This window comes from Panthera tigris, chromosome C1, assembly GCF_018350195.1.
Source record: "Panthera tigris isolate Pti1 chromosome C1, P.tigris_Pti1_mat1.1, whole genome shotgun sequence".
In the NCBI taxonomy this organism is placed as follows: domain Eukaryota; kingdom Metazoa; phylum Chordata; class Mammalia; order Carnivora; family Felidae; genus Panthera; species Panthera tigris.
Genome location: NC_056667.1, coordinates 14,490,427 through 14,514,945, shown reverse-complemented (window position 1 = coordinate 14,514,945; position 24,519 = coordinate 14,490,427). Strand labels below are relative to the sequence as shown.

Here is a 24,519-nt window from a genome sequence, read left to right as displayed (position 1 = left end):
AAAAGAAGATTCTCCCAAGAACTCCTAATGTGGATGAGTCCTTGAATTGCCCCAGATTCCGTTTTCTCTCTCTCTGGGCTGGAGCTGAAGACAGCAGGATAGTGATCAGAGCCCAGGGTTTAGAACCAGGATCTGAGGTCTAACTCTAAGTTCTGCTGTTGATGTGCTGTGTGACTTTGGGAAAGTCTCCTAACCTCTCTGGACCTCCATTTCCTGGTAGATAAATAAAAGTCCCCCCCTCCCCCCGAGAGGCCCTTCCAGCTCAAGCCCATCTCAGCCCGTGGTGCTGCTTTCGTAACCTCACAGCAGCCCTTGTCCACAAATGCCTGCCTCGCCTGTCTGAAGCCGGTACTCTGAGCAAGGATGCCCAGTGATAACAGCCTGTGCACAGCCCGTCTTGCAGAACTTAGTGGCAAGACAAGTCCTTCCTGTCACCTGACCCTGATGGGAGACGGGAGAAGCCGGGGCTGGGGTCCCTTCTCCATCATCCAGGATACCGCAGTTGGAGAGAAACGGCATTAAAGCGAAGTTCCAAATATCCTACACACCCATTTAAAATTGGATTTGGGAAACAGTTTCGATCAAAAAAGTCTGATGAGCAAATTGGTCATTTGAGCCCCATTCTGTATAACGCTGTCAACTACAGACCCGGGTCCGTGTCAAACGTCTCTAAGACACTGGGACATTCAGAGTCATCTCATAAAATTAAATTTTGTCTTGAAAATGTTCAGCACTGGAGCTTTTAAAATACAGATCCCATTATATCATGCGGTTATTTTGGGGTTTGTCCACATAAGGAAGCCAAAAGTCCTTTCTTGGAAAGGACTGTCTTTTGCTTTGGAACGTGTCCTGTCTTCCCTCAGTCTCGGTATCAGATGCCCTTTCTTTTATGAACTGATAGATGAGGTGGGTTTTTTAGAATCCTCACTTGGTAAAAATAAGCCCTTCCGCTGAACTCTATTTTTTTAAATGCCCTGCTCTGTGAAATCCCAGAACCTCAGCATTCCCGCTGAGGCTCAAAGTGGCCTTGGGATTCCCACTTTACGTCGCAAGAAATGTGATAGTTGTTTTGGTTGTTGTTGTTGTTGTTGTTTTGTTTTTTTAAGAGAAGCTAGAAATCAGAGAGTTTCGGTAACAAGCCTGAGACCACACAGCTGGAGAAGCCAATGCTGCGATTTGCATGTGGCCCTCTCTGGCCTGGCATGATCACCAGTTATCTTTTCCCCACCTCCTCAAGGAAAACAGACACCCAGTGCTTGGCCAGGGAGGAGCCCCAAGGTTTAACGAGATGAACCCCAAAAAAGGCTTGGATCTTATCCCAGAAAACCTTCTGTTCCTGAGAGTCTGTGGTGAACTTTGAGTTGAGTGTCCCAGCGGCAGAGAGTTTCCAGGGCAGAGGAAAATGCCCATGTGGTTTAATTTGTCTTAAGAATAAATTTTATTTAGGGGTGCCTGCGTGGCTCAGTTGGTTAAGCATCCGACTTTGGCTTAGGTCATGATCTCGTGGTTTGTGAGTTCGAGCCCTGCATTGGGCTTTGTGCTGAGAGCTCGGAGCCTGGAGCCTGCTTTGGATTCTGTGTCTCCCTCTTTTTCTCTCTCTCCCCCTCTCCCGCTCATTCTCTCTCTCTCTCTCCCGACCCCCCCAAATAAACAAACATTAAAAAATCTTTGTAAAGAATAATGTTTTCAAACATCTCTATGGCAGAATTAGGGGGTCAATTTTGCTTCTACCTTGAGTAAAAATTCTCTAGAGGGTGGTAGTCATAGTCCGACTACAGAAACTGCAAAGTAAATGTATCTTCCTGGAGAAGGGGCGCTGTCTTCAGGGCAAGCGGGAAGACAGCCGGCCTGGAGCTTGGGGCGAGCCCACCTCACAAGTGGACCTTGCGGGGTCCTGGGACCAGAGTCATTCTCCTGGGACTCTCTGGAGTGTGGAGTGTGGCCGTGGGGCTCCACCAAGCCCCGTGGACCATGGAGAGAGAAGGAAGTCCAGGACTGCGAGCCTCTCTCGGGAACCCAGGGGAGTCGGTGAGCTCCGTGTGGGAGGAGAAGGGAGCAAGGAGCTCACTGAGGGCCACTAGAAGCAGAGGATGTTGGGAAAGTATCGGTAACGAGGATTATAGCTCCTCAGATTCCTCTTCAGGCAGTAGACGAGCTTCTGGTCACAGGCACAGAGCTGCACTTGGCAGAGGGGCCCGAGCTCTGCAAACAGGACGCCAAACGCAGAATGAGGAAGGGAAGATGTGGGCCCTACCTACGCTGCCTCCTGGGCTTGCTTCCAACCTGAGCTGCCCCCCCAGTCTGCTTCCTGCCCCAGCAAGCTCTCAGTCTGATGAGGGAGGCACAGCGTCTACACTGGGGAACGTGTGATCTGATGGAAGAGGCATAGCTGATGCCTAGGGTGAGGTTTCAGCCCAGGGAGACACAGCCCCTGCCCTCTGGGAGTTCCCAGTCTGACGGTAGAGACACGGTCTCTCCCCTTAAGAGTTCCCATTCTGACGGTGGAGGCAGCCCCTGCTCTGGAGGAGACACCACCCTCAGACTTAGCTTTGAACTCAGATGGACCTGAGCTTGAATCCCAACTCCAGCTGCGTGCCCTGGCAAGCCTTTTGAGTTTCAGTTTCCTCACGTGTAAAATGGGACTGAAGACTGAACGCACTCCAAAAGGCATTTGGGGGTGCAAGAAAAAGGAAGCATGCAAAGCATTCGGCACCTAGTGAATGCTCAGTCTGAGATGTTTCAGCTCTTACCCAGAGGTCGTCACTGCAGCAATCCTACCCTTCTTGTCTCCAGCTCCGCCCTCCAAGCTACAGGCTGGCTGGCCTCTAGGGGCAGCTGAACGCAGAGCCAGAAAAGACCCAGGCTCTGTCAGTGGCCTGAAGGGGAAGCCCCAGCCTTACCGCAGGTGACCAGTCCCCGTGCAAATCTGTATTTGTATGACTGTGTCCGGATGTGGCAGCCTTTCTCCTCCAGCCGCCCGTAGCAGTGATCATGCACCCAGCAGCACCTGTCAATGCAAGGGACCTAGAACCTGAGCGGACCGAGCACAGCACTGCTGGGTGGGTGTGGTCTGGCAAAGAAAGAATCTAGGGATGAGGCCGAGTACTTCTCTGCTCTTTCCTCTGGGGCTGCCTGCCACCAGCTAGCGGTTCACTGGCCCGCTGTTTCCTCCAAGGCTCACGGTGAGACTACATCTCCCAGCCTCCCCTGCAAGTAGGTGTGGCCACACAGTTAGATTCCGGCCAGGGGATCGCGGGCAGAAGCCATGGACACCACCTCCCGGCCTACCCGTGAAACTCTCCCACACTGTCCTCCTCTTTCTCTCTCTCTCTCCCATCTCTCAGCTGGATGGAGATGACCCCGCAGAGGACTCTGAGGCCACAGGGGAAGGCAGAGCCACAAGATGGAAGGAGCCGGGGTCCCGGAAGTAACATGTGATTCACATGGAACTCTTACATGAGCAAACAATAAACTTCCGGTGTGTTGGGTGTGGCGGATTGCGGTTTTTTAAAATTGACTTACGGAAAAATAGAGAAGGTCGTACAGTGTTCCCTTTTGCCCCACATCCAACGTCCCCTATCATTAACATCTTATATTATTAGTACAATACGCTTGTTACGGTTAACAAACCAGTATGGACGTCGTTGACTCAAAGGCTAATTCGCTAAATCATAATACATCCTTATCGATTCATTAATTGTAAAAACTCCATCGTTTATTTAGATTTCCTTACTTTTTACCTAATTTACCTAACGTCCTATTTCCATTCCTGCCTATTTACCTGATGCCCACGTTACGTTTCCTCTTGGCTGGGACAGCTTCTCACACTTCCCTTGCTTTTGGTGACCTTGACAGTTTTGAGGCATACTGGGCAGGTGTTTTGTAGGATGCCCCTGTATGGGATTTGTCTGATGTTCTTATGATAAGACTGGGGCTATGGTCTAATTATTCCAGCTTTGGCCGTTGGGAGCCCTTTCAGTCAGCTCCTGTGCTCCCTGACATATATCCCTAGCATTGTGGGAGGTAGCTCTCTTTAAACACTTCCTTAACTTTCGCCCTTACACGAGACTCCAGGCTCATCCTGTATATTTCCTGCCCTTGTCTTACAATCAGCCATGTCTCCAAGGAGTCTTGTTGGGTTGTTTTTTTTTTTTTTTTTTACATTTATTTTTGAGAGACAGAGCACAAGAGGGGGAGGGACAGAGAGAGAGAGAGAGACACAGAATCTGAAACAGGCTCCAGGCCCTGAGCTGTCAGCACAGAGCCCGACATGGGGCTCAAACTCACGAACTTCGAGATCATGACCTGAGCCGAAGTTGGACGCTTAACCGATGGAAACACCCAGGCGCCCCAGTTCTTTTTTTTTTTTTTTTTTGAAGAATGGTATTAGAGACCAAGTCTGGGCATAGGAATTTGCTTATTGGGGTGCCTGGGTGGCTCAGTCAATTAAGCATCCAACTCTTGGTTTTGGCTCAGGTCATGATCTCACGGTTCGTGAGTTCAAGCCCCACATCGGGCTCTGTGCTGACAGCATGGAGCCTGCTTGGGATTCTCTACCTTTCTCTCTGATTTCCTGCACTCTTTGTCTCTCTCAAAATAAATAAACTTTTTTAAAAAGTTGCCTATTGCCAGTGGGATGTTTCTTTTGGGTCCTCCCAGCTGACAGAGCAAAAAATACGTGTCTACATTAACCCACGTTTGTACACACATCAGTACATATTTCTGTGCGGAACCACCTGCATCTGTATTAAGCCAAACAGGAGTTTGTCCTGACATCTCCACCTCTAATCTGTCACCACAGGGAGGGAACTCCCCCTCCAGCAGTGGGAAACTTGGCTCCAACCATCTGCCATCCATTTGCCTCATGGCCTCCTTCCATGATCCAGGTCCAAGTGTCTTGGAATTTTCCAAAGAACAATCTCTCTATCTCACGTTCAAAGTTCTAGAACTTTGACACTTCCCAATCGAGAAGTGGAATCCAGTTCTCCTCCCTCTGAGAGTCTTTGAGATTGCCTCCACCAACTGATACCACAGAATTTCTGAGGCTAGACCCTATTGTCTTGCAGTCTTGGGACACTCACTCTTGGAACCCAACAGTCACTGTGCTGTGTGGGGAAGTCCAAACAGCCTTGGAGAGGCCTAAGTGAGAGGAGCGTAGGCCCCCGGCCCACAGCCTCAGCTGAGCTCCCAGCCAGCAGCCAGCCACAGCATGCCAGCCATGGGAGGGAGCCATCCAGAAACTGGATCGTCCTGCCTCATCTGAGCTGCCCAAGCTGAGGCCGGGTGGAGCTGAAACAAGCCATCCTGCCAAGCCCAGCCCAAATGGCAGATTCTTAGCAAAATAAATCGTCATGGTCACTTTAAGCCACTACATTTTAGGGTGATACGTTATGTAGCAATAGACCAACTGACTAGGTCTCCAAGATGTGTGACACATTACTAGATGTATCTCGAGCAAGTCCGTTAACCTCTCTGAGATGGAGCTTTCTCACCTATAAAATGGTGTTTCAACTGCTGGAGGGAATGCAAACTGGTGCAGCTGCTCTGGAAGACAGTATGGAGGTTCCTCAAAAAATTAAAAATAGAGCTACCTAGCGACCCAGCAATTGCACTACTAGGCATTTATCCACGGGATGCAAGTGTGCTGTTTCGAAGGGATACATGCACCCCCATGTTTATAGCAGCACTATCAACAATAGCCAAAGTATGGAAGGAGCCCAAACGTCCATCGATGGATGAATGGATAAAGAAGATGTGGGATATATATACAATGGAGTATTACTCGGCAATCAAAAAGAATGAAATCTTGCCATTTGCAACTACGTGGATGAAAATGGAGGGTATTATGCTAAGCGAAATTAGTCAGAGAAACAAAAATCATATGACTTCACTCATATGAGGACTTTAAGAGACAAAACGGATGAACATAAGGGAAGGGAAACAAAAATAATATAAAAACAGGGAGGGGACAAAACATAAGAGACTCTTAAATAGAACAAACAGAGGGTTACTGGAGGGGTTGAGGGAGGGGGGATGGGCTAAGTGGGTAAGGGACATTAGGAATCTACTCCTGAAATCATCATTGCACTGTATGCTAACTAACCTGGATGTAAATTAAAAAATAAATAGATCATTTAAAAAAATGTAATCATTAAAGTTAAAAAAGAAAAACAAAATGGTGCTTCAATACTCATCTTCCAGAACTGACGTGGAATTAAGTGAGATACTTGGGGTGTAGAGCTTAAGTGTAGAGGAGAATTATGAGAACCAGCTCACCAATCGGTGCCATCCTTGGGGGTCCCCCGACCGCCCCAACCACAGTAACAGCCGTAGAAGCCGTAGTTCGTAAGGGCGTTCTTTCCGATCACCTTCTCAATCATGGACTTGAGGTCCAGCAAGCCCCCTGGCACAGCAGGCACACCTGGAAGGCAGCCCCCAGCCCCAGGTGAACACATCACGCTTGCCCCAGGCCCGTTCGCCCTGCAGGCTCCCGCCCCTTGTCCTGCCCTAGGACTGGGGGGGGACCCAGGCATCTCCTTCTCCTTCTCCCTGTTAGTGAGACAGGAACAGGAAAGGGGAGGTCAAGTACTAGAGCTAAAAGTCTGGACTTGGAGAATGGGAAACGTGAGTTCCAATCCTGCCTCTGCCGCTCGCAGCGTGATGTTGAGTGTGTCACTTAATCTCTCCGAGCCTCAGCTTCCATGTGTGCAAATTTGCGGGGGGGAGGGGGGACACTAAAGCAAATGCCTACCTTTTGGAGTCATCCTGAGGATTCAAATGAGAGAAAGGATGTAAGTTATGAGCACAGTGGCAGACACACAGTGAGTGACTAAGAGATATCCGGTGTAATTAATATGGTATCTGTACGAAGCGGGAAGACAGGTGCTTCCCGTGTCTCCTGCCGATGCACACCTCCCTCCCCGCAAAGAACACCATTTGGAACGTAAGGCACAGAACCTTAGAGCAGGGTGGGATCCTCCGAGATCATTGAAGCCAGCTCCCTCGCCTTATGGATTGGGAAACAGTAGTTTGGAGGGAAAGGTTCGGGTTTCACAGTGAACCAGAGGCCTCCCCTCTCTGCTTTAGGCCTCCCGCCCTCCCTCGGTCTCCAGGGATCTGGCAAGATGTCAAAGATTAGGACAGCCTGGCAGGGGCTGTGGACATGGTTATGGGACTCCCCTGTGCTGTGCGGTCACCTCCAGCTGGGAGGGGACAGCAGGTGGGGCGTGCATAAAACCCAGGCCGGCGTCAGCAGAGAATGACCCAGAAACCACGGGATGGAGTTGTTATATAAGGGTCTTGTTTTCATTTGGGCTTTATTTTCTTTTGTTTTGGACCAACGTTAAAAAAAAAAATACGCCTCCCACATTTGCAAGCCACGTATTGTCCACATAGCACAACCTTTACCCATCACCACCTAGAATCATGCTACAGTAGCCCCACCAGTCGGCTGAATATCATCCCATGTCACAGAGGAAGAAACAGAGGCTTGGAGAGGAAAAGGCTCTTGCAGACGAGTATACAGTAAGTGCAGAGCTGATGTTCAAACTCGAGTCTCTATGACCTCAAAAACTGGCCTCCTCTCCACTACCCTATTATTCCTAAGGGTGGAAGGTCACAGGTTCAGAGGTCATGGGGCCAGCACTTACTACAAGCCAGGAACCAAGCCAGCGTGAGAAGGCCTTTCATCTCTGGGGTTCTGGAAAAGAAAACACATGCAATGGCACACGTCTCAGGAGATGCCCCCACGATGCATTCAGACCTCCCTCCTCGGTCCCCACCAGGCCCCACCTCTCCTGTTGGGCAGCACACGGGGCCGCCTCAGCCAGAAAAGAGACAAAGACCTCAAGGAGTTGATCCCAGAGGCTCCTGGGGGCAGAAGAGCATTTGTGGGGTGTGGCCCCAAAGGAGGCAGGAGAGGGCTTTCCCACCACAAATGCCCCAATGCAATTGCCCCCTCTGCAGAAAATGGCTAAAAGCAACGGAAGAAATAGGCGGCAGATTTCTTAAATGGAGATTTGGTGGCACGAGGAAGGAGCAGGAATTGACACAGGCTGGACATGGCCCTTGGTGAAGGACACAAGGACCGGGCAGGGAGAAAAAAAAAACCCCAAAACTTGGACAAGGGCAGTGATGATGCAGGGGTGGGAGACAGAAGGGAGCGGATGGTGTTAAGTCCCCTCATGGTGCTTGGTTGCCGGTGTTCAAGGATGTCTTCCCTGCTGGTGTCTGAGGGCAGAAGCGGGGTGGCTTTGCCCTCTTTCCCGACACTGAGAATAATGTGTGGCCCTGAGTGAGTGCTCAGGGAGGAAGCATGGGCTGGTCCCGTGTGACCAGCTTTCAGGGCCTCGTGATGGCTTTGTGAGTCCCCCGCACTTTTGCCTTCATGGGGCCCTTCCTCCAAAAAAAAAAAAAAATTCTTTTAAGTTATATTTTCCAACTACGTTGGTATGGAAGCAAATACAATCCAGGCTGGATGCGTGATTGTATATTCGTTATTATTATATCCAGTGTTTCTTTTCCTCCTGATTCTAAAAGAATTAAACTGAAGACCTTTCCATGGACCTCAGGCACTGTGCCTACCTCAAGAATAAGTGGACCCTGGGTACCCGTGAGAGCTCCGAAGGGTAGGTATCACTGTTTCCATTTTGCCAGTGGAGAAATCGAGGCTCGGGGAGCTCATGGAACTTGCCAGAAGTCACACAGGTGGTAGGAAGTGGAAGAAGGGCTCAAACCCACGCCTGTGCACCTCTCACGGCATCGCACAGCCTCCCTTCCTAGAGGGACAAGCTCCACTTTGAGCCATGGAGCTGGAGGCCCCAGCTTCCCTCCCCACGCCTGTCTCCAGCAAACACATGAATCACTGGCCTTGAGTCCCAAAAAGTCACACCCAGAAGGCAGAGGAAATTCCATGTGTCTTGGGCCAGTGCCTGATTCTAACTTGGCCTCAAAGGTTTCTTACCGGCGGCTGGCTGTTTCCCTTCCTACTCCGGATCCCAAAGTCCTTGTTTATCCACAGCTGTTCAGCTGGGCTGTGGTCCGTCAGGACTTCCCCTTCGGTGCCTCTGACCCCTGAGCTCAGTGGTCCCTTGTGCAGTGCTCTGCCCCAAGCCCCTGACACCTGTCAAGGCCTGGTTCTGTACACACAAGCTGTGGCTCCCCAGGGCTCCTGGCTACTGGGCTGGCCTCTCCATGCTATCCTTTGTCTGGTAGCTCCTCTGAGTTCCAAGAACATTCCTGAGGGTTCTGTCCACCCATGACCTCCACCCTGAGGGCTCTGACCAGCCAAGGAAAATGGCCCTGGACCCTACATTTCCACACCAGTCTTCCTCAGCTGCTTCCCAGAGCCACAACAGGAGAAAGGTGCCAGTCTCCGTGCACAGGCACCCACAGTGTGCCAGGTTCTGTCCGCTGCTCTTTAAAAGCCTGGTGAGCTCCCCGGCAGGTGGCTATTGTGAAACCTACAGGCTCAATGTCTGTCCCATCAGCAGTCATTTGTTGGACGAGGGGATAGCAGCTGTTGGTTTTACAGGTGGGGAAACCGAGGCTCTGGAAGGCGATGTGCCCAGTACTCCAGCCCAGGAATCTACTCTGCTTCGCTGCCTCCAAGCAGCAACTCTGTACCCTTCCCTGTGTTCCTTTTCCATACTGGATGATGCTTTGAAGTCCTGGGGACCTTGCTGGGCTGGGAACGGACAGCCCCTCCCAGGACCAGCTAATTCCTAGAGGTAACATAAAACTCCTCTTGAGCATGGCTGTCATAGGCAAACCAGCCAGTCTGAAACTCACACCCCAACCTCTCCGTCTAACTCTCCCGCTCCCAGCCAGCGTTTCCTCTGCCCTTTTTCACCCCAGGGCCAGAAGCAGATAGCTAGGGACCAACCCTGCACCCCTGCAGCCCAGAGTCTGCTGAAACCATTCGGGCTGGCCAATCTCACAGCGTTTACCCTGCCCTCCTTTGCCTTTCCCGTGGAAAACACAAGAAAGGCTCTGGGCTGAGCTTTCTCTCATTTCTTCTGCCTCCTGATCAACCCTGATGCTTCCCCATGTGGCCCCGCATGGTGTGGTATGTCTCCTGCTCTCAGAAACTGTAAATAACAGAACTTTTTTTTTTTTTTTGAGAGAGAGGGGGTGGGGGGAGAAAGAGCACAAGTAAGGGAGAGGGACAGAAGGGGGAGAGAGAGAATCTTAAGCAGACTCCACGCTCAGCTCAGAGCCCTACGTGAGGCTCGATCCCACACCCCTGGGATCATGACCTGCGCCAAAATCAAAGTCATTCAACAGACTGAGCCACCCAGGTGCCCCCAGACTAGCTTTTAAATGGCAACCAGCTCTTGATCTGTCGGCCTCACCATATACCTGAATCAGATCAAAATCCCAGGCACATTTTAGAGCAGCTGGGCCCAGGGCTGTTGGTGCCATGGAACAGCACGAGACCCCATGGAAAGGGGCCTGAAAGAATACAACAAAGAGGCAGCAGAAGCTTCGAAATAGCTGCCCCAGGGGCCGGGAAAGTGGCCCATCGGTAGAGCCCAGAGCCGCCCCCCAGGAGAAGGATGTGGGCTCGGCTATTTCCATCCAGCGACCACAGAGGAAAATGAGCACAGCCACAAGATAATTTAGGAGGAAAGTGGTAGCTGAGGTCATGAGAAGTGGAGGAAGTGGAAACAGACAGCCTAACGGCGGCATGAAAATGTGGGGGCCGAGGAGTGGCCGGGTCACCGGAGGGACGGACCCTCAAGTCCACACGTAGCAGCCCCCCCCCGCCACCATTCTCCTGGACCCCCCAGTCGGGTCTCAAACTAGAAAGGACAGACAGCACCAAGCCCCATGGCACAGCAGGCACGTGAGAGACCTCCCCCGGGTCTGTGGGGGAGGCACCGGGGGATCAGGGGCCTCCTCTCGCAGCCCCTCTCCCTCCCTATGCCCTGCCCACCCCACCCCAAGCGAGGCAGCCCTCAGAATGAGATTCCTCACCAGGGAGACCTTCTCTCTGTGTCAGGCCTGCAGCAGGGGCAGGGGCTGGGCCTGCGGGTTTTAAAGGCCTCTCTGCCAGCCTCCCACGCTCCTGACCGGGCGGCTCCGGGACCTGACGGCTCACCTAGAAGGGCCTGCCTCTCCCCTCATGACCCCCGGGGGCTTGGTCCATCTCTGTTCAGAAGCAGCTATTTTCTGAAGGGTTCACAGTGCCTTGGTGGCTTTCAGGAGAGACGCTGGAGAGGGTCTGGCTTGGGCCGCCCACGGTCCAGGCTTCTCCACGGGGGGCGGGGAGGCTGGAATCCCCCTCCTGGGACAGCCTCCCCTCCGCCCTCCACGCTGCGTCTGTATGGAGTCCTCCAGCCCACAGCCCCTGTTCACATTTCATCCCGTCTCGCTGGGCCTCAACTCAGGGACGGCCGTGGCAGCCAGGAGGCACCCCTCCCGGACTCTGCCCTCGTCCTCTTCTTGTTGTTGCTGACTTGCCAACCCTCGCCCTGTTCCTGAGCCGAGGAGACCCAGGAGCCTGTGAAAGCCACACTCTGGAGATGCTGGAAAATGTCCCTCGAGCCCAGCTGGCACCTCCCTGTTGGCACCTGACTCCGACTGGCACGGGATTCCCACATTCCTTCTCCCTGGGAAGGAGAACCCTCCAGGCTTGCAGTTAGAGACGGGCAAGCTGGCATCCCCGCTTGGCCGCTCAGTAGCTGTGTGGCTCCAGCCAGGTCACCACACCTCTCTGTTTGTTGCTGTGAACTATGAGAATAATGCCGCCCCGCCGCCCCAGAGGCTCGTGGCGAAACAGCTACATAAAACAAGGCCGGGTAGGGAGGTGTGCGGCTCACGGGTTGGCATCACAGACTCTAGAGCAACTTCGAGTCCTGGGTTCAAATCCTGGCTTCCCCACTACGAGCCACAGCTGCTTCGGGCCGACTGTAATTGGCCTGCCTCAGTGTCCTTGTTAGGATGACAAAGTGAATGGATGCATTTATAACAGAGCAGTGGCCAAATAATGCTGGTAAGCAAATGATGAGTAGCCTTCTAGAGTGTTCTGGACGAACATGGGTAGCTGTTACTATGCTCTGTTCACTTCTGTTAATCCGTGCCCCCGCCCGGTCTCTGACCCATGTGCGCACACTTTTCTGAGAAGACGTGAGTGTGAGTTCCTTTGTCTCGTCGCTCTTGCCTTCTTTGCTCTTCTTCCTCCGCTCACGGCTCCGTCAGAGAGAAGCCCCTCCTTCCAGGCCTCAGGGCCCTTGTCTTCCCGAGACCTAACCGCTGGGCACCCCGCGGAACCCTATGAATCCAGTTCAATGCAAGAAAGTGCTTACTGACCATCTGCCACGTGCAAGGCCCTGGGCGGGGGGGTGGGGGGGTCACGGTGAACAAGACCGAGGCCCAGCCCCCACAAGCTTCCCTTCGGCTTGAGGGAACAGATAGCAAAGGCATCAAATAAATACGGGCCAGTATGTCAAGGGGGTGACAGCTCCCCTGTTCCCTCCTCCTCCTACCGACACTCCCGGGCCTCACCATCCCAAACCAAACACAATGAAGCAAGAGAGAGGAAAACATCCCTTGCCTCTGCAGACCTGTCTCTCCAGTTTTGTTTTCCATTCTAAAAGCCAGACGTCCAGGGGCGCCTGGTGGCTCAGTAGGTTGAGCCTCTGACTTCGGCTCAGGTCATGATCTCTGGTTCGCGGGTTCGAGCCCCGTGTCGGGCTCTGTGCTGACAGCTCGGAGCCTGGAGCCTGCTTCGGATTCTGTGTCTCCCTCACTCTCTGCCCCACCCCTGCTCGTGCTCTGTCTTTCTCTCTCTCTGTCTCAAAAATCACTATTTTTTTAAAAAAGCCAAATTTCTGGACTGAGAAGCCTCCACCGGTTCAACACCCACTTCTGTCTGAACGCTTTGCTGCCTGAACCCTCTGCTGTGTCCCTGAGCCGGCTCCCAGGGATCCCCCCAAAGCCTGGTGTTGCCCAAGCTTGGGCTTCACCCCCCAGCCCTCCCTCTCTCTCTGGCCTTAAGAGGGCCACTCTCAGCCATCTGCCCTCCGCTGCTCAGCCCCCCAAATGCAGGTGTTTTCAAGGGATCTGCCCTCGGAGTCTGCTCCGCTCTGTCTGCACCTCTCCTGGGGTGAGCTCATCCATGTTCAGGGATTTAGGTCTTATTTCTCCGCAGATGTCCAGGAGCTAGCCCAGCCGAGCAGTGTCTGGCTCTAGCTGTGACCCAGTGACACTCCCTGAACAAATGATTAAGTATGGGGATGAGGAGAAAGCACAACGTCAGCTGGAAGGATCTGAGCTTCGAGTCAGACAGAACTGGGTTCAAATCCGGATGTCTCCATCCCAACCATTTCCACTCCCTGTCGAGTGGAAGACTCTTGAGGGCAGGATCCTTCTCTGATTCATTTCTGACCCCAGCACCTCGAGCAACATCTGACGCCTGGTAGGTTCTCAAGAATTATCTGTGGGATACGGGCACATGCACCCCGATGTTTATAGCGGTGCCATCAACAATGGCCAAAGTATGCAAGAGGCCCGAATGTCCATCAACTGATAAATGGATAAAGAAGATGTGGTTTATATACACAATGGAATACTGCTCAGCAATGAAAAAGACTGGAATCTTTCCATTTGCAGCAACGTGGATGGAACTGGAGGGTATTATGCTGAGTAAAATAAGTCAGTCGGAGACTGGAACTTGAGAAACTTAACGGAAGACCACGGGGGAAGGGAAAGGAAAAAAATAGTTACAAACAGAGAGGAAGGGAGGCAAACCATAAGAGACGGTTAAATACAGAGAACAAACTGAGGGTAGATGGGGGTCTAGGGGGAGGGGGAAATGGGTGGTGGACATTGAGGAGGGCACCTGCTGGGATGAGCACTGGGTGTTGTATGTAAGGGATGAATCGCGGGAATCTACTTCCGAAACCAAAAGCACACTGCATACACTGTATGTTAGCTAACTTGACAATAAATTACAGTAAAAAAAAAAAAAAAAAGAAAAAAGAAAAAAGAAAATAAATACCTGTGGGATAAATTAAACATCTCATAAACATGCCTGTTCTCTGGCACCTGCTCTGTCGATCTTGTGCGGACTCGTCCCAGGGCTGAAGCCCCACTGAGGGCAGCCAGAGACACTTGGACACGGTCTCATCCTGAGACCAGAGCTGCCGAGATGCCCTCGGCCTCATCAGAGGGCTTGCTGCCTCCCAGGAGGCTGGCATATAGAGCAGGATGGCCCGGAGCTCACTGGCAGACGGTCCACACTGAGTCCTCCTCCTCCTCCAGGGAGTCATACCTGATTGCTCCTTCCGTAGGAGGGCTGCCTGTCTCTGGAGTGTTGCAGAACTCATCACACACGTTGCCTACTTCGGCACTTCCAATCGGAAGGAGGGGGTTTCGAGGCTGATCACTCAGGAAGGGAGGAGGGGGTGCCTGGGTGGCTTGGTCATGAAGCATCTCACCTTGGCTCAGCTTATGATCTCACGGTTCATGAGTTTGAGCCCTGCATTGGTGAGCACAAGCCCCACTCTCTCTCTCTCTCTGCCCTTTGCTCACTTGTGCCCTCTCTCTCTAAATAGAAGAGAAGAGAAGAGGATAAAATGAAATGAAATGAAATGAAATGAAATGAAATGAAATGAAATGAAAGGAAAGAATGAGAGAGGAACTCAATCCTCAGTGGACATCCACCGTGCCACGAGCAGAAGACAGGTTCAGCATTCGGGATCTTGAATCCCCACAATATCTCATGGGGCATTAGGACCCCTTTCTGTAAGGAAGGAAACTGGGGGGCAGATGTTAGGTCGCTTACAAAAGCCTGACCCAAAAATCTAAAGCCTGGCCTATCATCCCAGTCCACGTGCTTGCCACTACACAAAGGGGTAGACCCCCCAATAAAGACTTAATGGTCATGATTTTCACAGGACATCTGACCGGTGTCACGTGATTTCCTTATACACAAGGTGGAGAAGTAAAAGCTTGAGTAATAGAGCTCATAATTCCTGATAATTGCTTGATGGGAGGAACCCAGTCTGTGGTTATAAACTTCCAGCCCAGGGCTACAGGCAGTGCTAGGAAGTGCTACATGGCCTTTCAAAACGTTAGAATTAGTTGCTAATTTGTAAGTGTTAAGAGATCTCGGACAGAAATCCAGATTTCCAGCTTCTCTTTAAAAGTCCTGGCAATCCTGGGGCGCCTGGGTGGCTCAGTTAAGCGTCCGACTTCGACTCAGGTCATGATCTCACGGTCTGTGGGTTCAAGCCCCACATTGGGCTCAGTGCTGACAGCTCAGAGCCTGGAGCCTGCTTCTGATGCTGTGTCTCCCTCTCTCTCTGCCTCTCCCCCACTCTCACTTTGTCTCGCTCTGTCTCTCAAAAATAAATGTTAAAAAAAAATTAAAAAAAAAAAAAAGTCCTGGCAATCTTGGCTCTGGATCCCCACACACCCACAATGGCCAGACCCCATCAACTGGACACGTGTTTAGCTTTGCCCTGGTCTCCGTCATTCCTTACTGTCCCATCCCCACCTGTCACACTGCTACTCCCTGCCTGGAGGGCTCTCTAGTGGCCTGTGATAGAACTGGGCTTGAGTCCTACCCTCTCAGCCTGCCCCTCAGTAATGGGACAGTGACAGCCTTAAGAGCAGAGATCATCTCTAGTATAAACTTGTGTTTTGAGTGCTGAGCTCAAAGCAAAGCACCTGGTTGTTGCTCAGTACTGGGGGCACCGATCCCAGGACATGGAGATCACTGAGGGCTTCCTAGCAGAAAAGTCACCTGTACTGAATCTTTTAAAGTAGGTTGGAGAAATCGGAACCCTCGTGCACTGTCAGTGGGAACGTAAAATGGTACAGTTGCTGTGGAAGACACTATGGCAGTTCCTTAAAACATTCCAAGTCGTGGGGGTGCCTGGGTGGCTCAGTCGCTTAAGCGACCGACTCTTGATTTCGGCTCAGATCATGAGGTCATGGTTCATGAATTCAAGCCCTGCATCAGGCCCCGCGCTCTGACAATGGGATTCTCTCTCTCCCTCTCTCTGCCCCTCCTGTGCACATACTCTCTCTCTCCCTCTCTCTCTCTGCCCCTCCCATGCTCGCTCACTTGCTCTCCTCTCTCTCTCTCTCTCAAAATAAATACATAAACTTTAAAAAAATTCAGTGTAGAATTACCATATGACCCAGCAATCCCACCTTTGGGTATGTGCCCAAAAGAATTGAAACAGGGCCCCAAAGAGGTCCCTGCACACCCATGTTGATAACAGCATTATTCACAATAGCCTGAACATGGGAGCAACTCAAGGATCTACCAATAGACGAACGGATAAAGCAAATGCAGGCTATACATTCAGTGGAATACTATTCGGCCTTAAAAAGGAAAGAAATTCTGCAAAACGCTACAACAGGGTTGAACCTTGAGGACGTTACGTAAAGTGACATAAGCTAGTCACAAGAGCACAAACACGTGCGATCCCACTTGTAGGACACACTTAGAGTAGTCATCGTCATAGAAACAGCCAGTCGGATTGGGAGTTGCCAGGGGAGAGGAGGGAGGATAGGGAGTTAGCGTTTAGTGGGAACAGACTCTCAGTTTTACAAGATGAGAAGAGTTCTGGAGACGGATGATAGTGGTGGTTCCACAACATTATAAATGTATTTCACACCGATGAACTGTACATTTAATGCGGTTAAGGTGGTAAATTTTAGGTTGTGTGTATTTTACCACAATAAAAAAATCGGGGAAGAAACAGGGGAGTGGATCAGAGTTCACCAGGCTAGGATGCGAGGAAGGGCATCCCGAGGGGAAGGAACAGCCTATGTAGGGCTCACAGGCATGTGTCACGATGGCTCGTTCGGGGAACTACAAAGAGATGAGGTGTCTGAGGGCATTAGGCAGCGGGATTCGAGTAAATATGTAATCACCGGCTCTCCGGGGGGGGGGGAGGGGGGGGAGAAAAGCCCCGATTTTTAACATCTGCCAGTTGCTGTGCAGAAAAAAGCATGTCACTGACTGTGGCACGTGCCCACATTCTGGACCCACCGCTTGTTAGCCGTGTGACCTTGGGTGAGTTTCTCAGCTGCTCTGTGCCTCGGTTTACCAACCTCAGTAATGGGGACAACCATGTTACCTGCCTCGTCTCTCTGTTCTAGGCTGATCTGTGGCAGACGTTCGGAATTGAGTTGCCACATGGTAGGGGCTCAGCGAATGTTTGCGATTTTTCCCAGGAGAGTGGGGCGGGCCTCCCGCGTCATTTCTCAGAAAAGGAACTCTCTCTACGTGTTTAGCAGGCGCGGAGGAATGGTGGAGGGGCTGGATGAAGAGACACAGCGGAGTAGGTCACCAATAAGACATGAAGAAGTCCTACCCCGACATCCCCCGGAACAGAAACCCGCAAGGACCTGTGACCCCAAGCCCGCTATCACTCAGATCACAGAGGCAGCGGCCGTCTTGGCAGTGATGGCAGGAGCGTGATGCCCACGAGAAAGGCTCCTGGCCAGACTCATTGGGAGGGGTCTGTCTGGTCCTGACCCCCATTCTGAGAGCCTTTCTGGAAGACTAGGGGGTGTCTGGGTCACAGGATGCCTGTCTGATGGAGGGATCAGGGGCTGACTGGTGTTTGGAAGGGGGCTGGGGGCACCCAGTCTCTGTCTCCAAATTTCTGAAGGGCTGCCGAGGGTGAAAAGCACCCTACTTGTCCCGTGTGGCTCCCGATTGTGGAGGCAGGACCAGACGAGGATGCCCCACGGAGGCAGATTTGGGTTCAAGCCCAGGATGTCTTTTCTAGCAGCCCAAGTGTCCCAGGAATAGAATGAGCAGTCTTGAGGGAGGCGAGCTTCCTGTCCCCGGACGCACTTTTTATTTACTGCATTTTAGGAACAAATATAGTTCAGAAGGTGGTGACTGAAGAGGTAGGGCATGCCCCGCTCCCCCCTCAACCTCTCTGGAAAAGGAACACGAGGGACCTGTCAACAGCACATGAAGTGAGCTTAAGTCAATTTTGGAGTGGAAGTTCTAGCCTGTAAAAGGGTAAAAAAAAAAATGACAATTTAGCAAAATTGCAAAAAAAAAAAAAAAAAACACGCAGAGAAAAGCCAGGAGCCCTTCAGCATTCTACGACATGGGGAGAGCTGTCAAATATTCCATGCCCTCTGCCTCGTGGGTCTCCCCACCCCCAACCTTGACTCACTCCACTGTTGTGTTCAGGGCTGTGGCAAAAAGCAACATCAGTTGAGTGGGGTGTTGACTGGATGGGCTCCAGGGTACCCGCCGCTCTGACATTCTGCGACAGTGCGTGCTGTCACATTCACAGTAAAAGCACGCCAAGCTTTGCTACCTAGGGCTTTGGGACTTGCTGCTTCCCCGGCCTAGAATACTAATACTTCACATTAGCATTAGCTCCAGGTCTCAGCACAAATGCCACCTCTTCCGGGAAGCCTTCCCTGACCACCTCCCTAGGGTAGTTCCTCCTCCTCCACTTAAGCTCCTATCATTGCTTTTCCCCTCGGTGACACCATCATCTTGGACTCTCTTTCATGTATTTCTTGACTTGTTTAGGACTTCTGTCTCCTGCCCCTTCCACTACAGGCCGGGAAACTCATCAGTCTTGTTCCCCATATTTTCAGCAGCTAACACATAGCCTAATACATATTTGGTGTTTGATATTTATCTGTGGAATAAAGAATAATTGGGGGTGGGGAGGATGTGAATGAGCCAAGACTTAAGGGAGTAGCCAGCCTCACCAGATCTCAGCTATTCTAGAAGTCAGCAGCCTGCTCTACTGATATACACGGGGGGTGCCCGGCTGGCTCAGTCGCAAGAGCGTGCGACTCTTGATCTCGGGGTCGTGAGTTCAAGCCCCACGTGGGATGGTGAGATTACTTAAGTAAAACTAAAATGAAGGTATGTTAACTAACTTGAATTTAAACAAACAAGTGTTGGGGCGCCTGGGTGGCGCAGTCGGTTAAGCGTCCGACTTCAGCCAGGTCACGATCTCGCGGTCCGTGAGTTCGAGCCCCGCGTCAGGCTCTGGGCTGATGGCTCGGAGCCTGGAGCCTGTTTCCGATTCTGTGTCTCCCTCTCTCTCTGCCCCTCCCCCGTTCATGCTCTGTCTCTCTCTGTCCCAAAAATAAATAAAAAACGTTGAAAAAAAAATTTTTTAAAAAATAAATAAAATAAAATAAAAATAAACAAACAAGTGTTTAAAAATAACTTTTAAAAAGTCATAAAATTGAAAAAAATAAAAATAAATGAAATAAAGGGACACACAGGTCATCTTATCGTGGGCTCAGTCTGTTCCTGCACGTGTAACAGCTACTCTTCAGTAAGACTCATCTGTCTTCCACCAAAAACCTTTGCTGGAAATGCAGATTCAAACACTCACCTGGGAGCGAATGCCTGCTTTGTTTTATCTTTGAAAAACCAATCAAACTGTTCATTCTCAAGAAACATTCTTTGAGCTAGCCTTCCCTTCTGTCTCTGTTTCTCACTGTCTTTTTTGTTTTTTTGCATTGCGAAAACCTGCTTGTTTTTCCACGGTGTAAGGTCACTTCTTTTTTTTTTTTTTTTGGAGAAACCCTAGAGCAGGCTCTGATTGGGAAGATCCAACATGGCGCCCAAGGCTCTAGGCTCATGGTCCCGACACTCACGATTCCAGGCGCTTCTACTTCTCACCAATCCCAGTCCAACCCAGCAGCTATTGCTGGAGAAATTCCTGTGGGCAGAGCTCCAGCTGGGACTACAGAAAACAAGTGCAAAGCTTAGCCCATCGTCCTCTGCACCCCAGAGTTGAGAATCCAGCGCCTGTCTGTTAGGATGGGGGAAGATGAGAACAGGCCTTTGGAATGCCCATAACCCTCGGGTAACATTTGAACTCCTTCCCCGGGCCTAAGAGGAAGCGTGCCCTCCTTGCACAGCCAGACTTGCTGGCTTCCTCCTCTGCTCCTGGTTCAATCTGCTTAACCTCTAGGTCAGCACGTATCACCTGCTGCCAGAGTCACAGGTGCCTGTCTCCCCCCACAGGCCTGTGGCCCTTCATGATCTGGCCCCACCACCACCCTTTCCAGCCTTGCCTTATCTATGCCTCCTGCTCCCCAGTGCATTCCTGGAAAGAACGCTTTTTGTTCGCCAAATATACCGCACAGAATATACAGTTTGGCAGGTGGTGATAAACACTCCAGAGGACAATAAAGCGGGGAAGGGGCTGGGAGTGCTGTGTGTGTGTATGGGAGAGGGAGCTTGATGGTGAGGGTGGCCAGGGGGGCGCCTGGGTGGCTCAGTCGGTTAAGCGCCCAACTTCCACTCAGGTCATGATCTCACAGTCCGCGAGTTCGAGTCTCATGTCAGGCTCTGTGCTGACAGCTTGGAGCCTGGAGCCTGCTTCCGATTCTGTGTCTCCCTCCCTCTCTCTTTCTCTCTCTCTCTCTCTCTCTCTCTCTGCCCCTCCCCCGGTCATGCTCTATTTCTCTGTCTCAAAAATAAATAAACATTAAAAATTATAATAATAAAACAAACAAACAGCATGGCCAGGAAAGGCCCCCCCTGCAGAGGTGACATCGGAGCAAAGCGATGGAGGAGGTGAGGGAGTAGGCCACGGGGACATCCTGGAGAGGAGCATCGCAGACAGAGAGGAGAACGTATACAAAGGTCCTGGGGTAGAAGCATGGCTGTGAGTTGGAGAAACAATAAGGAAATTAAGTCTTCCTTTGCCAAAAAGCCTTCTTGTGAACCCACCACCCCACTCGGACCGATAGGTTCCCCCCTCTGTCCCCAGAACCCCAGTGTGCTCACTCATCACTGGACAATCAGATTCTATCTCAGTGTCTCCCCCTCAAGACTGCGAGCAGCTTGGGGACAGGGACTGTGTCTTTTATTTTGCCATGCCCGGTGCCCAGCATAGGGTTTAATACACATCTATTGACTCAAGTGAACCCTTGGATGAATGAACAAAGTAGACCGGGAATCCGTGAGGATGCATTATTCACATCTACACTTGCAGGACGTATAGCACACTGGCACAGGCTGGGTCTGCGAAAAGGAAGTTTGCGGAATGACTGATACAAACGGCCAAGGCTTACCAAGTGCAGTTACCCCGCTAAGCTCTTCATGCGGCTTATCCCATTTCACCCTTAAAGCGATCCTACGAGGTGGGCACTGCCATCATAGGCCACTTGCGGATTAGGACACCGAGGCCCGAAGGGAAAGAAAAATCACACAGCTGCTAGGCAGGAAAGCCCTGAGTTGAACCTGACAGGTCTGACCTCCCAAGGCTACAGAAATCCAGCCCACAGGTCAGCTGCCTTCCAGAGAGAGGGGGCCGGGCGCGGGGGAGGGGGGGGGACGACAAGGAGGGCTACGGAGGGACCGAGGAAGAGGCCAGAGAGGTCTCCCTGTAAGGGCCTGGACGGCACCTTCCCAGCTCTGTTTTTCCTCCCGTGGGGACCAAAGTGTCCACATACGGCGGATGCTCAGAAAAGGTTAAGGAACCGTTGATGATTCTTTTTCCCAAAGAGGAACATTTTCTTGTGGTCTAAGTTAAAAAAGAAATTGAGGCAAAGCCTCAGACGGACATAAACACAGAGTCCTCTTCATACCCGTGCCCGGCTTTGCCTCCATTTTCAGGGACCACTTTCCAGGGTCACCTTTGGCCCCCTTTGATTGGGGAAAGGGTTAACATTAGGCAGGGAGAGATAAGGGACCCTCGGGGAGTCAGGACACAGCTGTGAGGGGGAGGCTGAAGAAGTGGAGGGGTTTGGGGGGGGGGGAAGATAAACATGTTCCAGACCTGCCTGGGCTAGGTGCCATGAAGGGAGTCTCACAAACTTTCTGATAAGATCCCAATAAAAAGTCAGGGACAAAAGTCCTTGGCGGCTACCCCGTCAGGACCCCTCTCCCTCTTGAGAGGTTTATACTTTGTCTCAATAAACTCTATCACTTTGCTTATTCTCTGTTGTCTGCGAGATTCACTCTTGGACCCCGCGAGACAAGAGCCAGCCTCTCCCCGCCCCCTCCTGAAACACCTGCAGGGGCGGCCTTGCCTCCTTAAGAACCGCACGGCTCACCAGGTTTGCCACCTTAAGGGAAAGGGACTCCAGAGCCCCAGGGAGACTCCTCCAGCAGGGCCTGTGCCTGGCCCATACTCCCCAGAGACCCCCCCTCCCCCGCCACCCAGACCCGGGCTCTCCAAACCCCACCTTCTCCCGTCTCTCCCACTACCTGGCCTGCCCCTCCCAGGATAGGCAGCCTCACGCCTGTCACTGACCTTCCCAGCCCGGCCTCCGCTCCTGCTCCTGTGGCCGGGCCTGCTCTCATCGGGCTCCCGGCTCTGCTGGCTCCCTGCCCCCAGCCACAACATTGAGGCCCACAGGCTGACTCTTCAACTCTTCTCTTGGACTCTTCCTCTCCAGAATCTTGAAGGCATGAGTGGGAGCAAACGAAGACAGGCCTGGGGGTGTTGAGAGAAACTCACACCTGCACCCAGCGGGACATTCCCCTGCTCACCCCCAACTGCCTCCACAGATGCAGGAAGTCCAGCAAAAACCCGGAGCCTGAGGCTGGCGGTCCTACCAGAGGGGCCTGGGCGGTCACCCGGAGAATTCCAGCGGGGGTGGCTTAGAGTCCGGAATGATCCAGGTCACAGCCTTATCCGGCTTGACAGGGCCTTTGCTAATCCCACACACACACCCCACCCCCAGCCTGGAGGAATTGCCTCCACCTTGGCCCTGAGCTCAGAACTCTCTTAGGGATCTGACAGTCTGCTAAGTAACGTGGCTATCGGAGCATCTGGGGTCCTCGGTCTTGGCTGAGACAGGGGCACGAACACAGAGCCGGGGGATGGGATGTCCAGGAACACAGATGGGGGTGGGGGGAGCAGGGTAGAGTGGAAGGTGCTAGAGCCACCGGGAAAGCAAACGTACTGGAAGTGAGCTCTCAGAGAGGGGACCGGTGGCCAGAAATGCGGTGGTGTTGGCACTTCAAAATAATCTCCCGAGTTCCTACTCTGTGCCGGCCACCAGGTTCAGAGACGAACGTGGGCAGGGGACTCCTTGCTCGGAGTTTAATGCTGGAGACAGCGCAGGAACGAGCAGGCCACCAAAAGCAAGGGCGGGAGTGTAGGGATGGACAAGCCCAGAGCAGCGGTGTGGACAGGGACACCCTGCCCTGGCCAGTGGGGGCCGGGGAATGACAGTAAAAGCAACCACTGCAGTCACAGCGGTGGTGTTAATGCTTACGGGGTGCTTACTGTGTGCCAGGCACTGTGCTGAGCGCAGCCCGTGATTTCCCCCATTTATACAGACATCAACTCCATGGGGAAAAGTGCTACTCAGACAGGGGGTCCAGGAAGGTGGCCAAGGTCACAGCTAACCAACCAGAGGCTCCCGCGAGCCTAGAAGGTCTCTGTTCGTTCAGACTGGCAACTCCCAGCTTGACTGCTCTAGTCCCTGACACAACGCAGACATTAAATCTTTGTTCCCTCACGTTCAGAGAGGAGGGAAAAAATCATTAGAAAAACAATCTAGAAACGCGTAAAGTCAAAAGTGAAACTTCCCCATATTCACCCAAGCTAATCACTAGTAAGAATAATGTTTCTTTTTCTTTCTGTTTGTTTTTGTCTACATTGGCTTTTCTGGTGGTTTCAGGTCTTTGTTGTTTGTTTGTTTTTAGTTTGCTTAGTTATTTGTTTGTTTGTTTAAGAATTAAAGCCTTATGGATTAAGTGGAAATTCCTCATTGCCCCTTCTCTGGTCCTGTCTCCATCCTTCCTCCCCTGCTCCTTCTCTGCCGACAGGTAACCAGATTCTGAAATTGATGTGTATCCAGTCCAGAGTTTATGCTCCTGCTGCATACATGTATCCAAAACAATGTGTTTTTCTTTCTTTCTTTCTTCCTTTTCTTCCTTCCTTCCCTCCCTCCTTTCCTTTTCTTCCTTTCCCTTTATTTCTTTTTTCTTTCTTTTTCTTTCTTTCTTTTCTTCCTTCCTACCTTCCTTCCTTCCCTCCTTCCTTTCTTTTGCTTCTTTCTTTCTTTCTTTCTTTCTTTCTTTCTTAATTTCTTTCTTTTTTTCTCTTTCTTTCTTTCTTTCTTTCTTTCTTTCTTTCCCTCCACAAATGGAATGATACTTCACATTCCACAATTTGCTTGATCCCTGGATCCATATTGGTCCTTCCAGAACTGATATTTTTCCTTAGGTATGTACTGAAATGGCAATGTTGGGTCATAGAGTATTCACCTTTTTTCCTAAAATTCTACTTTGAAAAATTTGAAATCCACAGGATAGTTGAAAAACCTATCCAGTAAACACCCCATAAACCCCTTGATTCGCCAACTGTTCACATTTTGCTACAATTGCTCTACTTCTGTTTCACACACACGAAGGCATTTGAGGATAAGTTACAGATACTTTACCCTGAAGAATTCAGCATCTACCCTCTAAGGACAAGGCATTCTCTTACATAACCCAATACAATTATGGCACTCAAGAAATTCAGCATTGATACAATAATACTTTATCTAGTGGACATTATAAATATCTAATGTTACATTTTCCCCTAT

The 24,519-nt window shown here is 51.4% G+C and overlaps 1 protein-coding gene across 2 annotated transcripts; it reads right to left on the bottom strand.

Annotated features, from left to right (window-relative positions):
* Positions 1–1,641: 1,641 nt before the first annotated feature.
* PLA2G5 (phospholipase A2 group V) lies at positions 1,642–22,585 on the bottom strand. Of its 2 annotated transcripts, XM_042997123.1 has the most exons (6): positions 22,535–22,585; positions 22,230–22,412; positions 7,650–7,699; positions 6,277–6,421; positions 2,901–3,007; positions 1,642–2,202 (listed from the first exon to the last, which is right to left on the bottom strand). In XM_042997123.1, the coding sequence occupies exons 2-6, from the start codon at positions 22,277–22,279 to the stop codon at positions 2,078–2,080; spliced, it is 477 nt and encodes a 158-aa protein (XP_042853057.1). In that variant the 5' UTR covers positions 22,280–22,412; positions 22,535–22,585; the 3' UTR covers positions 1,642–2,077. The 2 variants fall into 2 exon arrangements, with proteins under 2 accessions (XP_042853057.1, XP_042853058.1); XM_042997124.1 differs by lacking the exons at positions 22,230–22,412; positions 22,535–22,585 and adding an exon at positions 8,963–9,199.
* Positions 22,586–24,519: the final 1,934 nt, after the last annotated feature.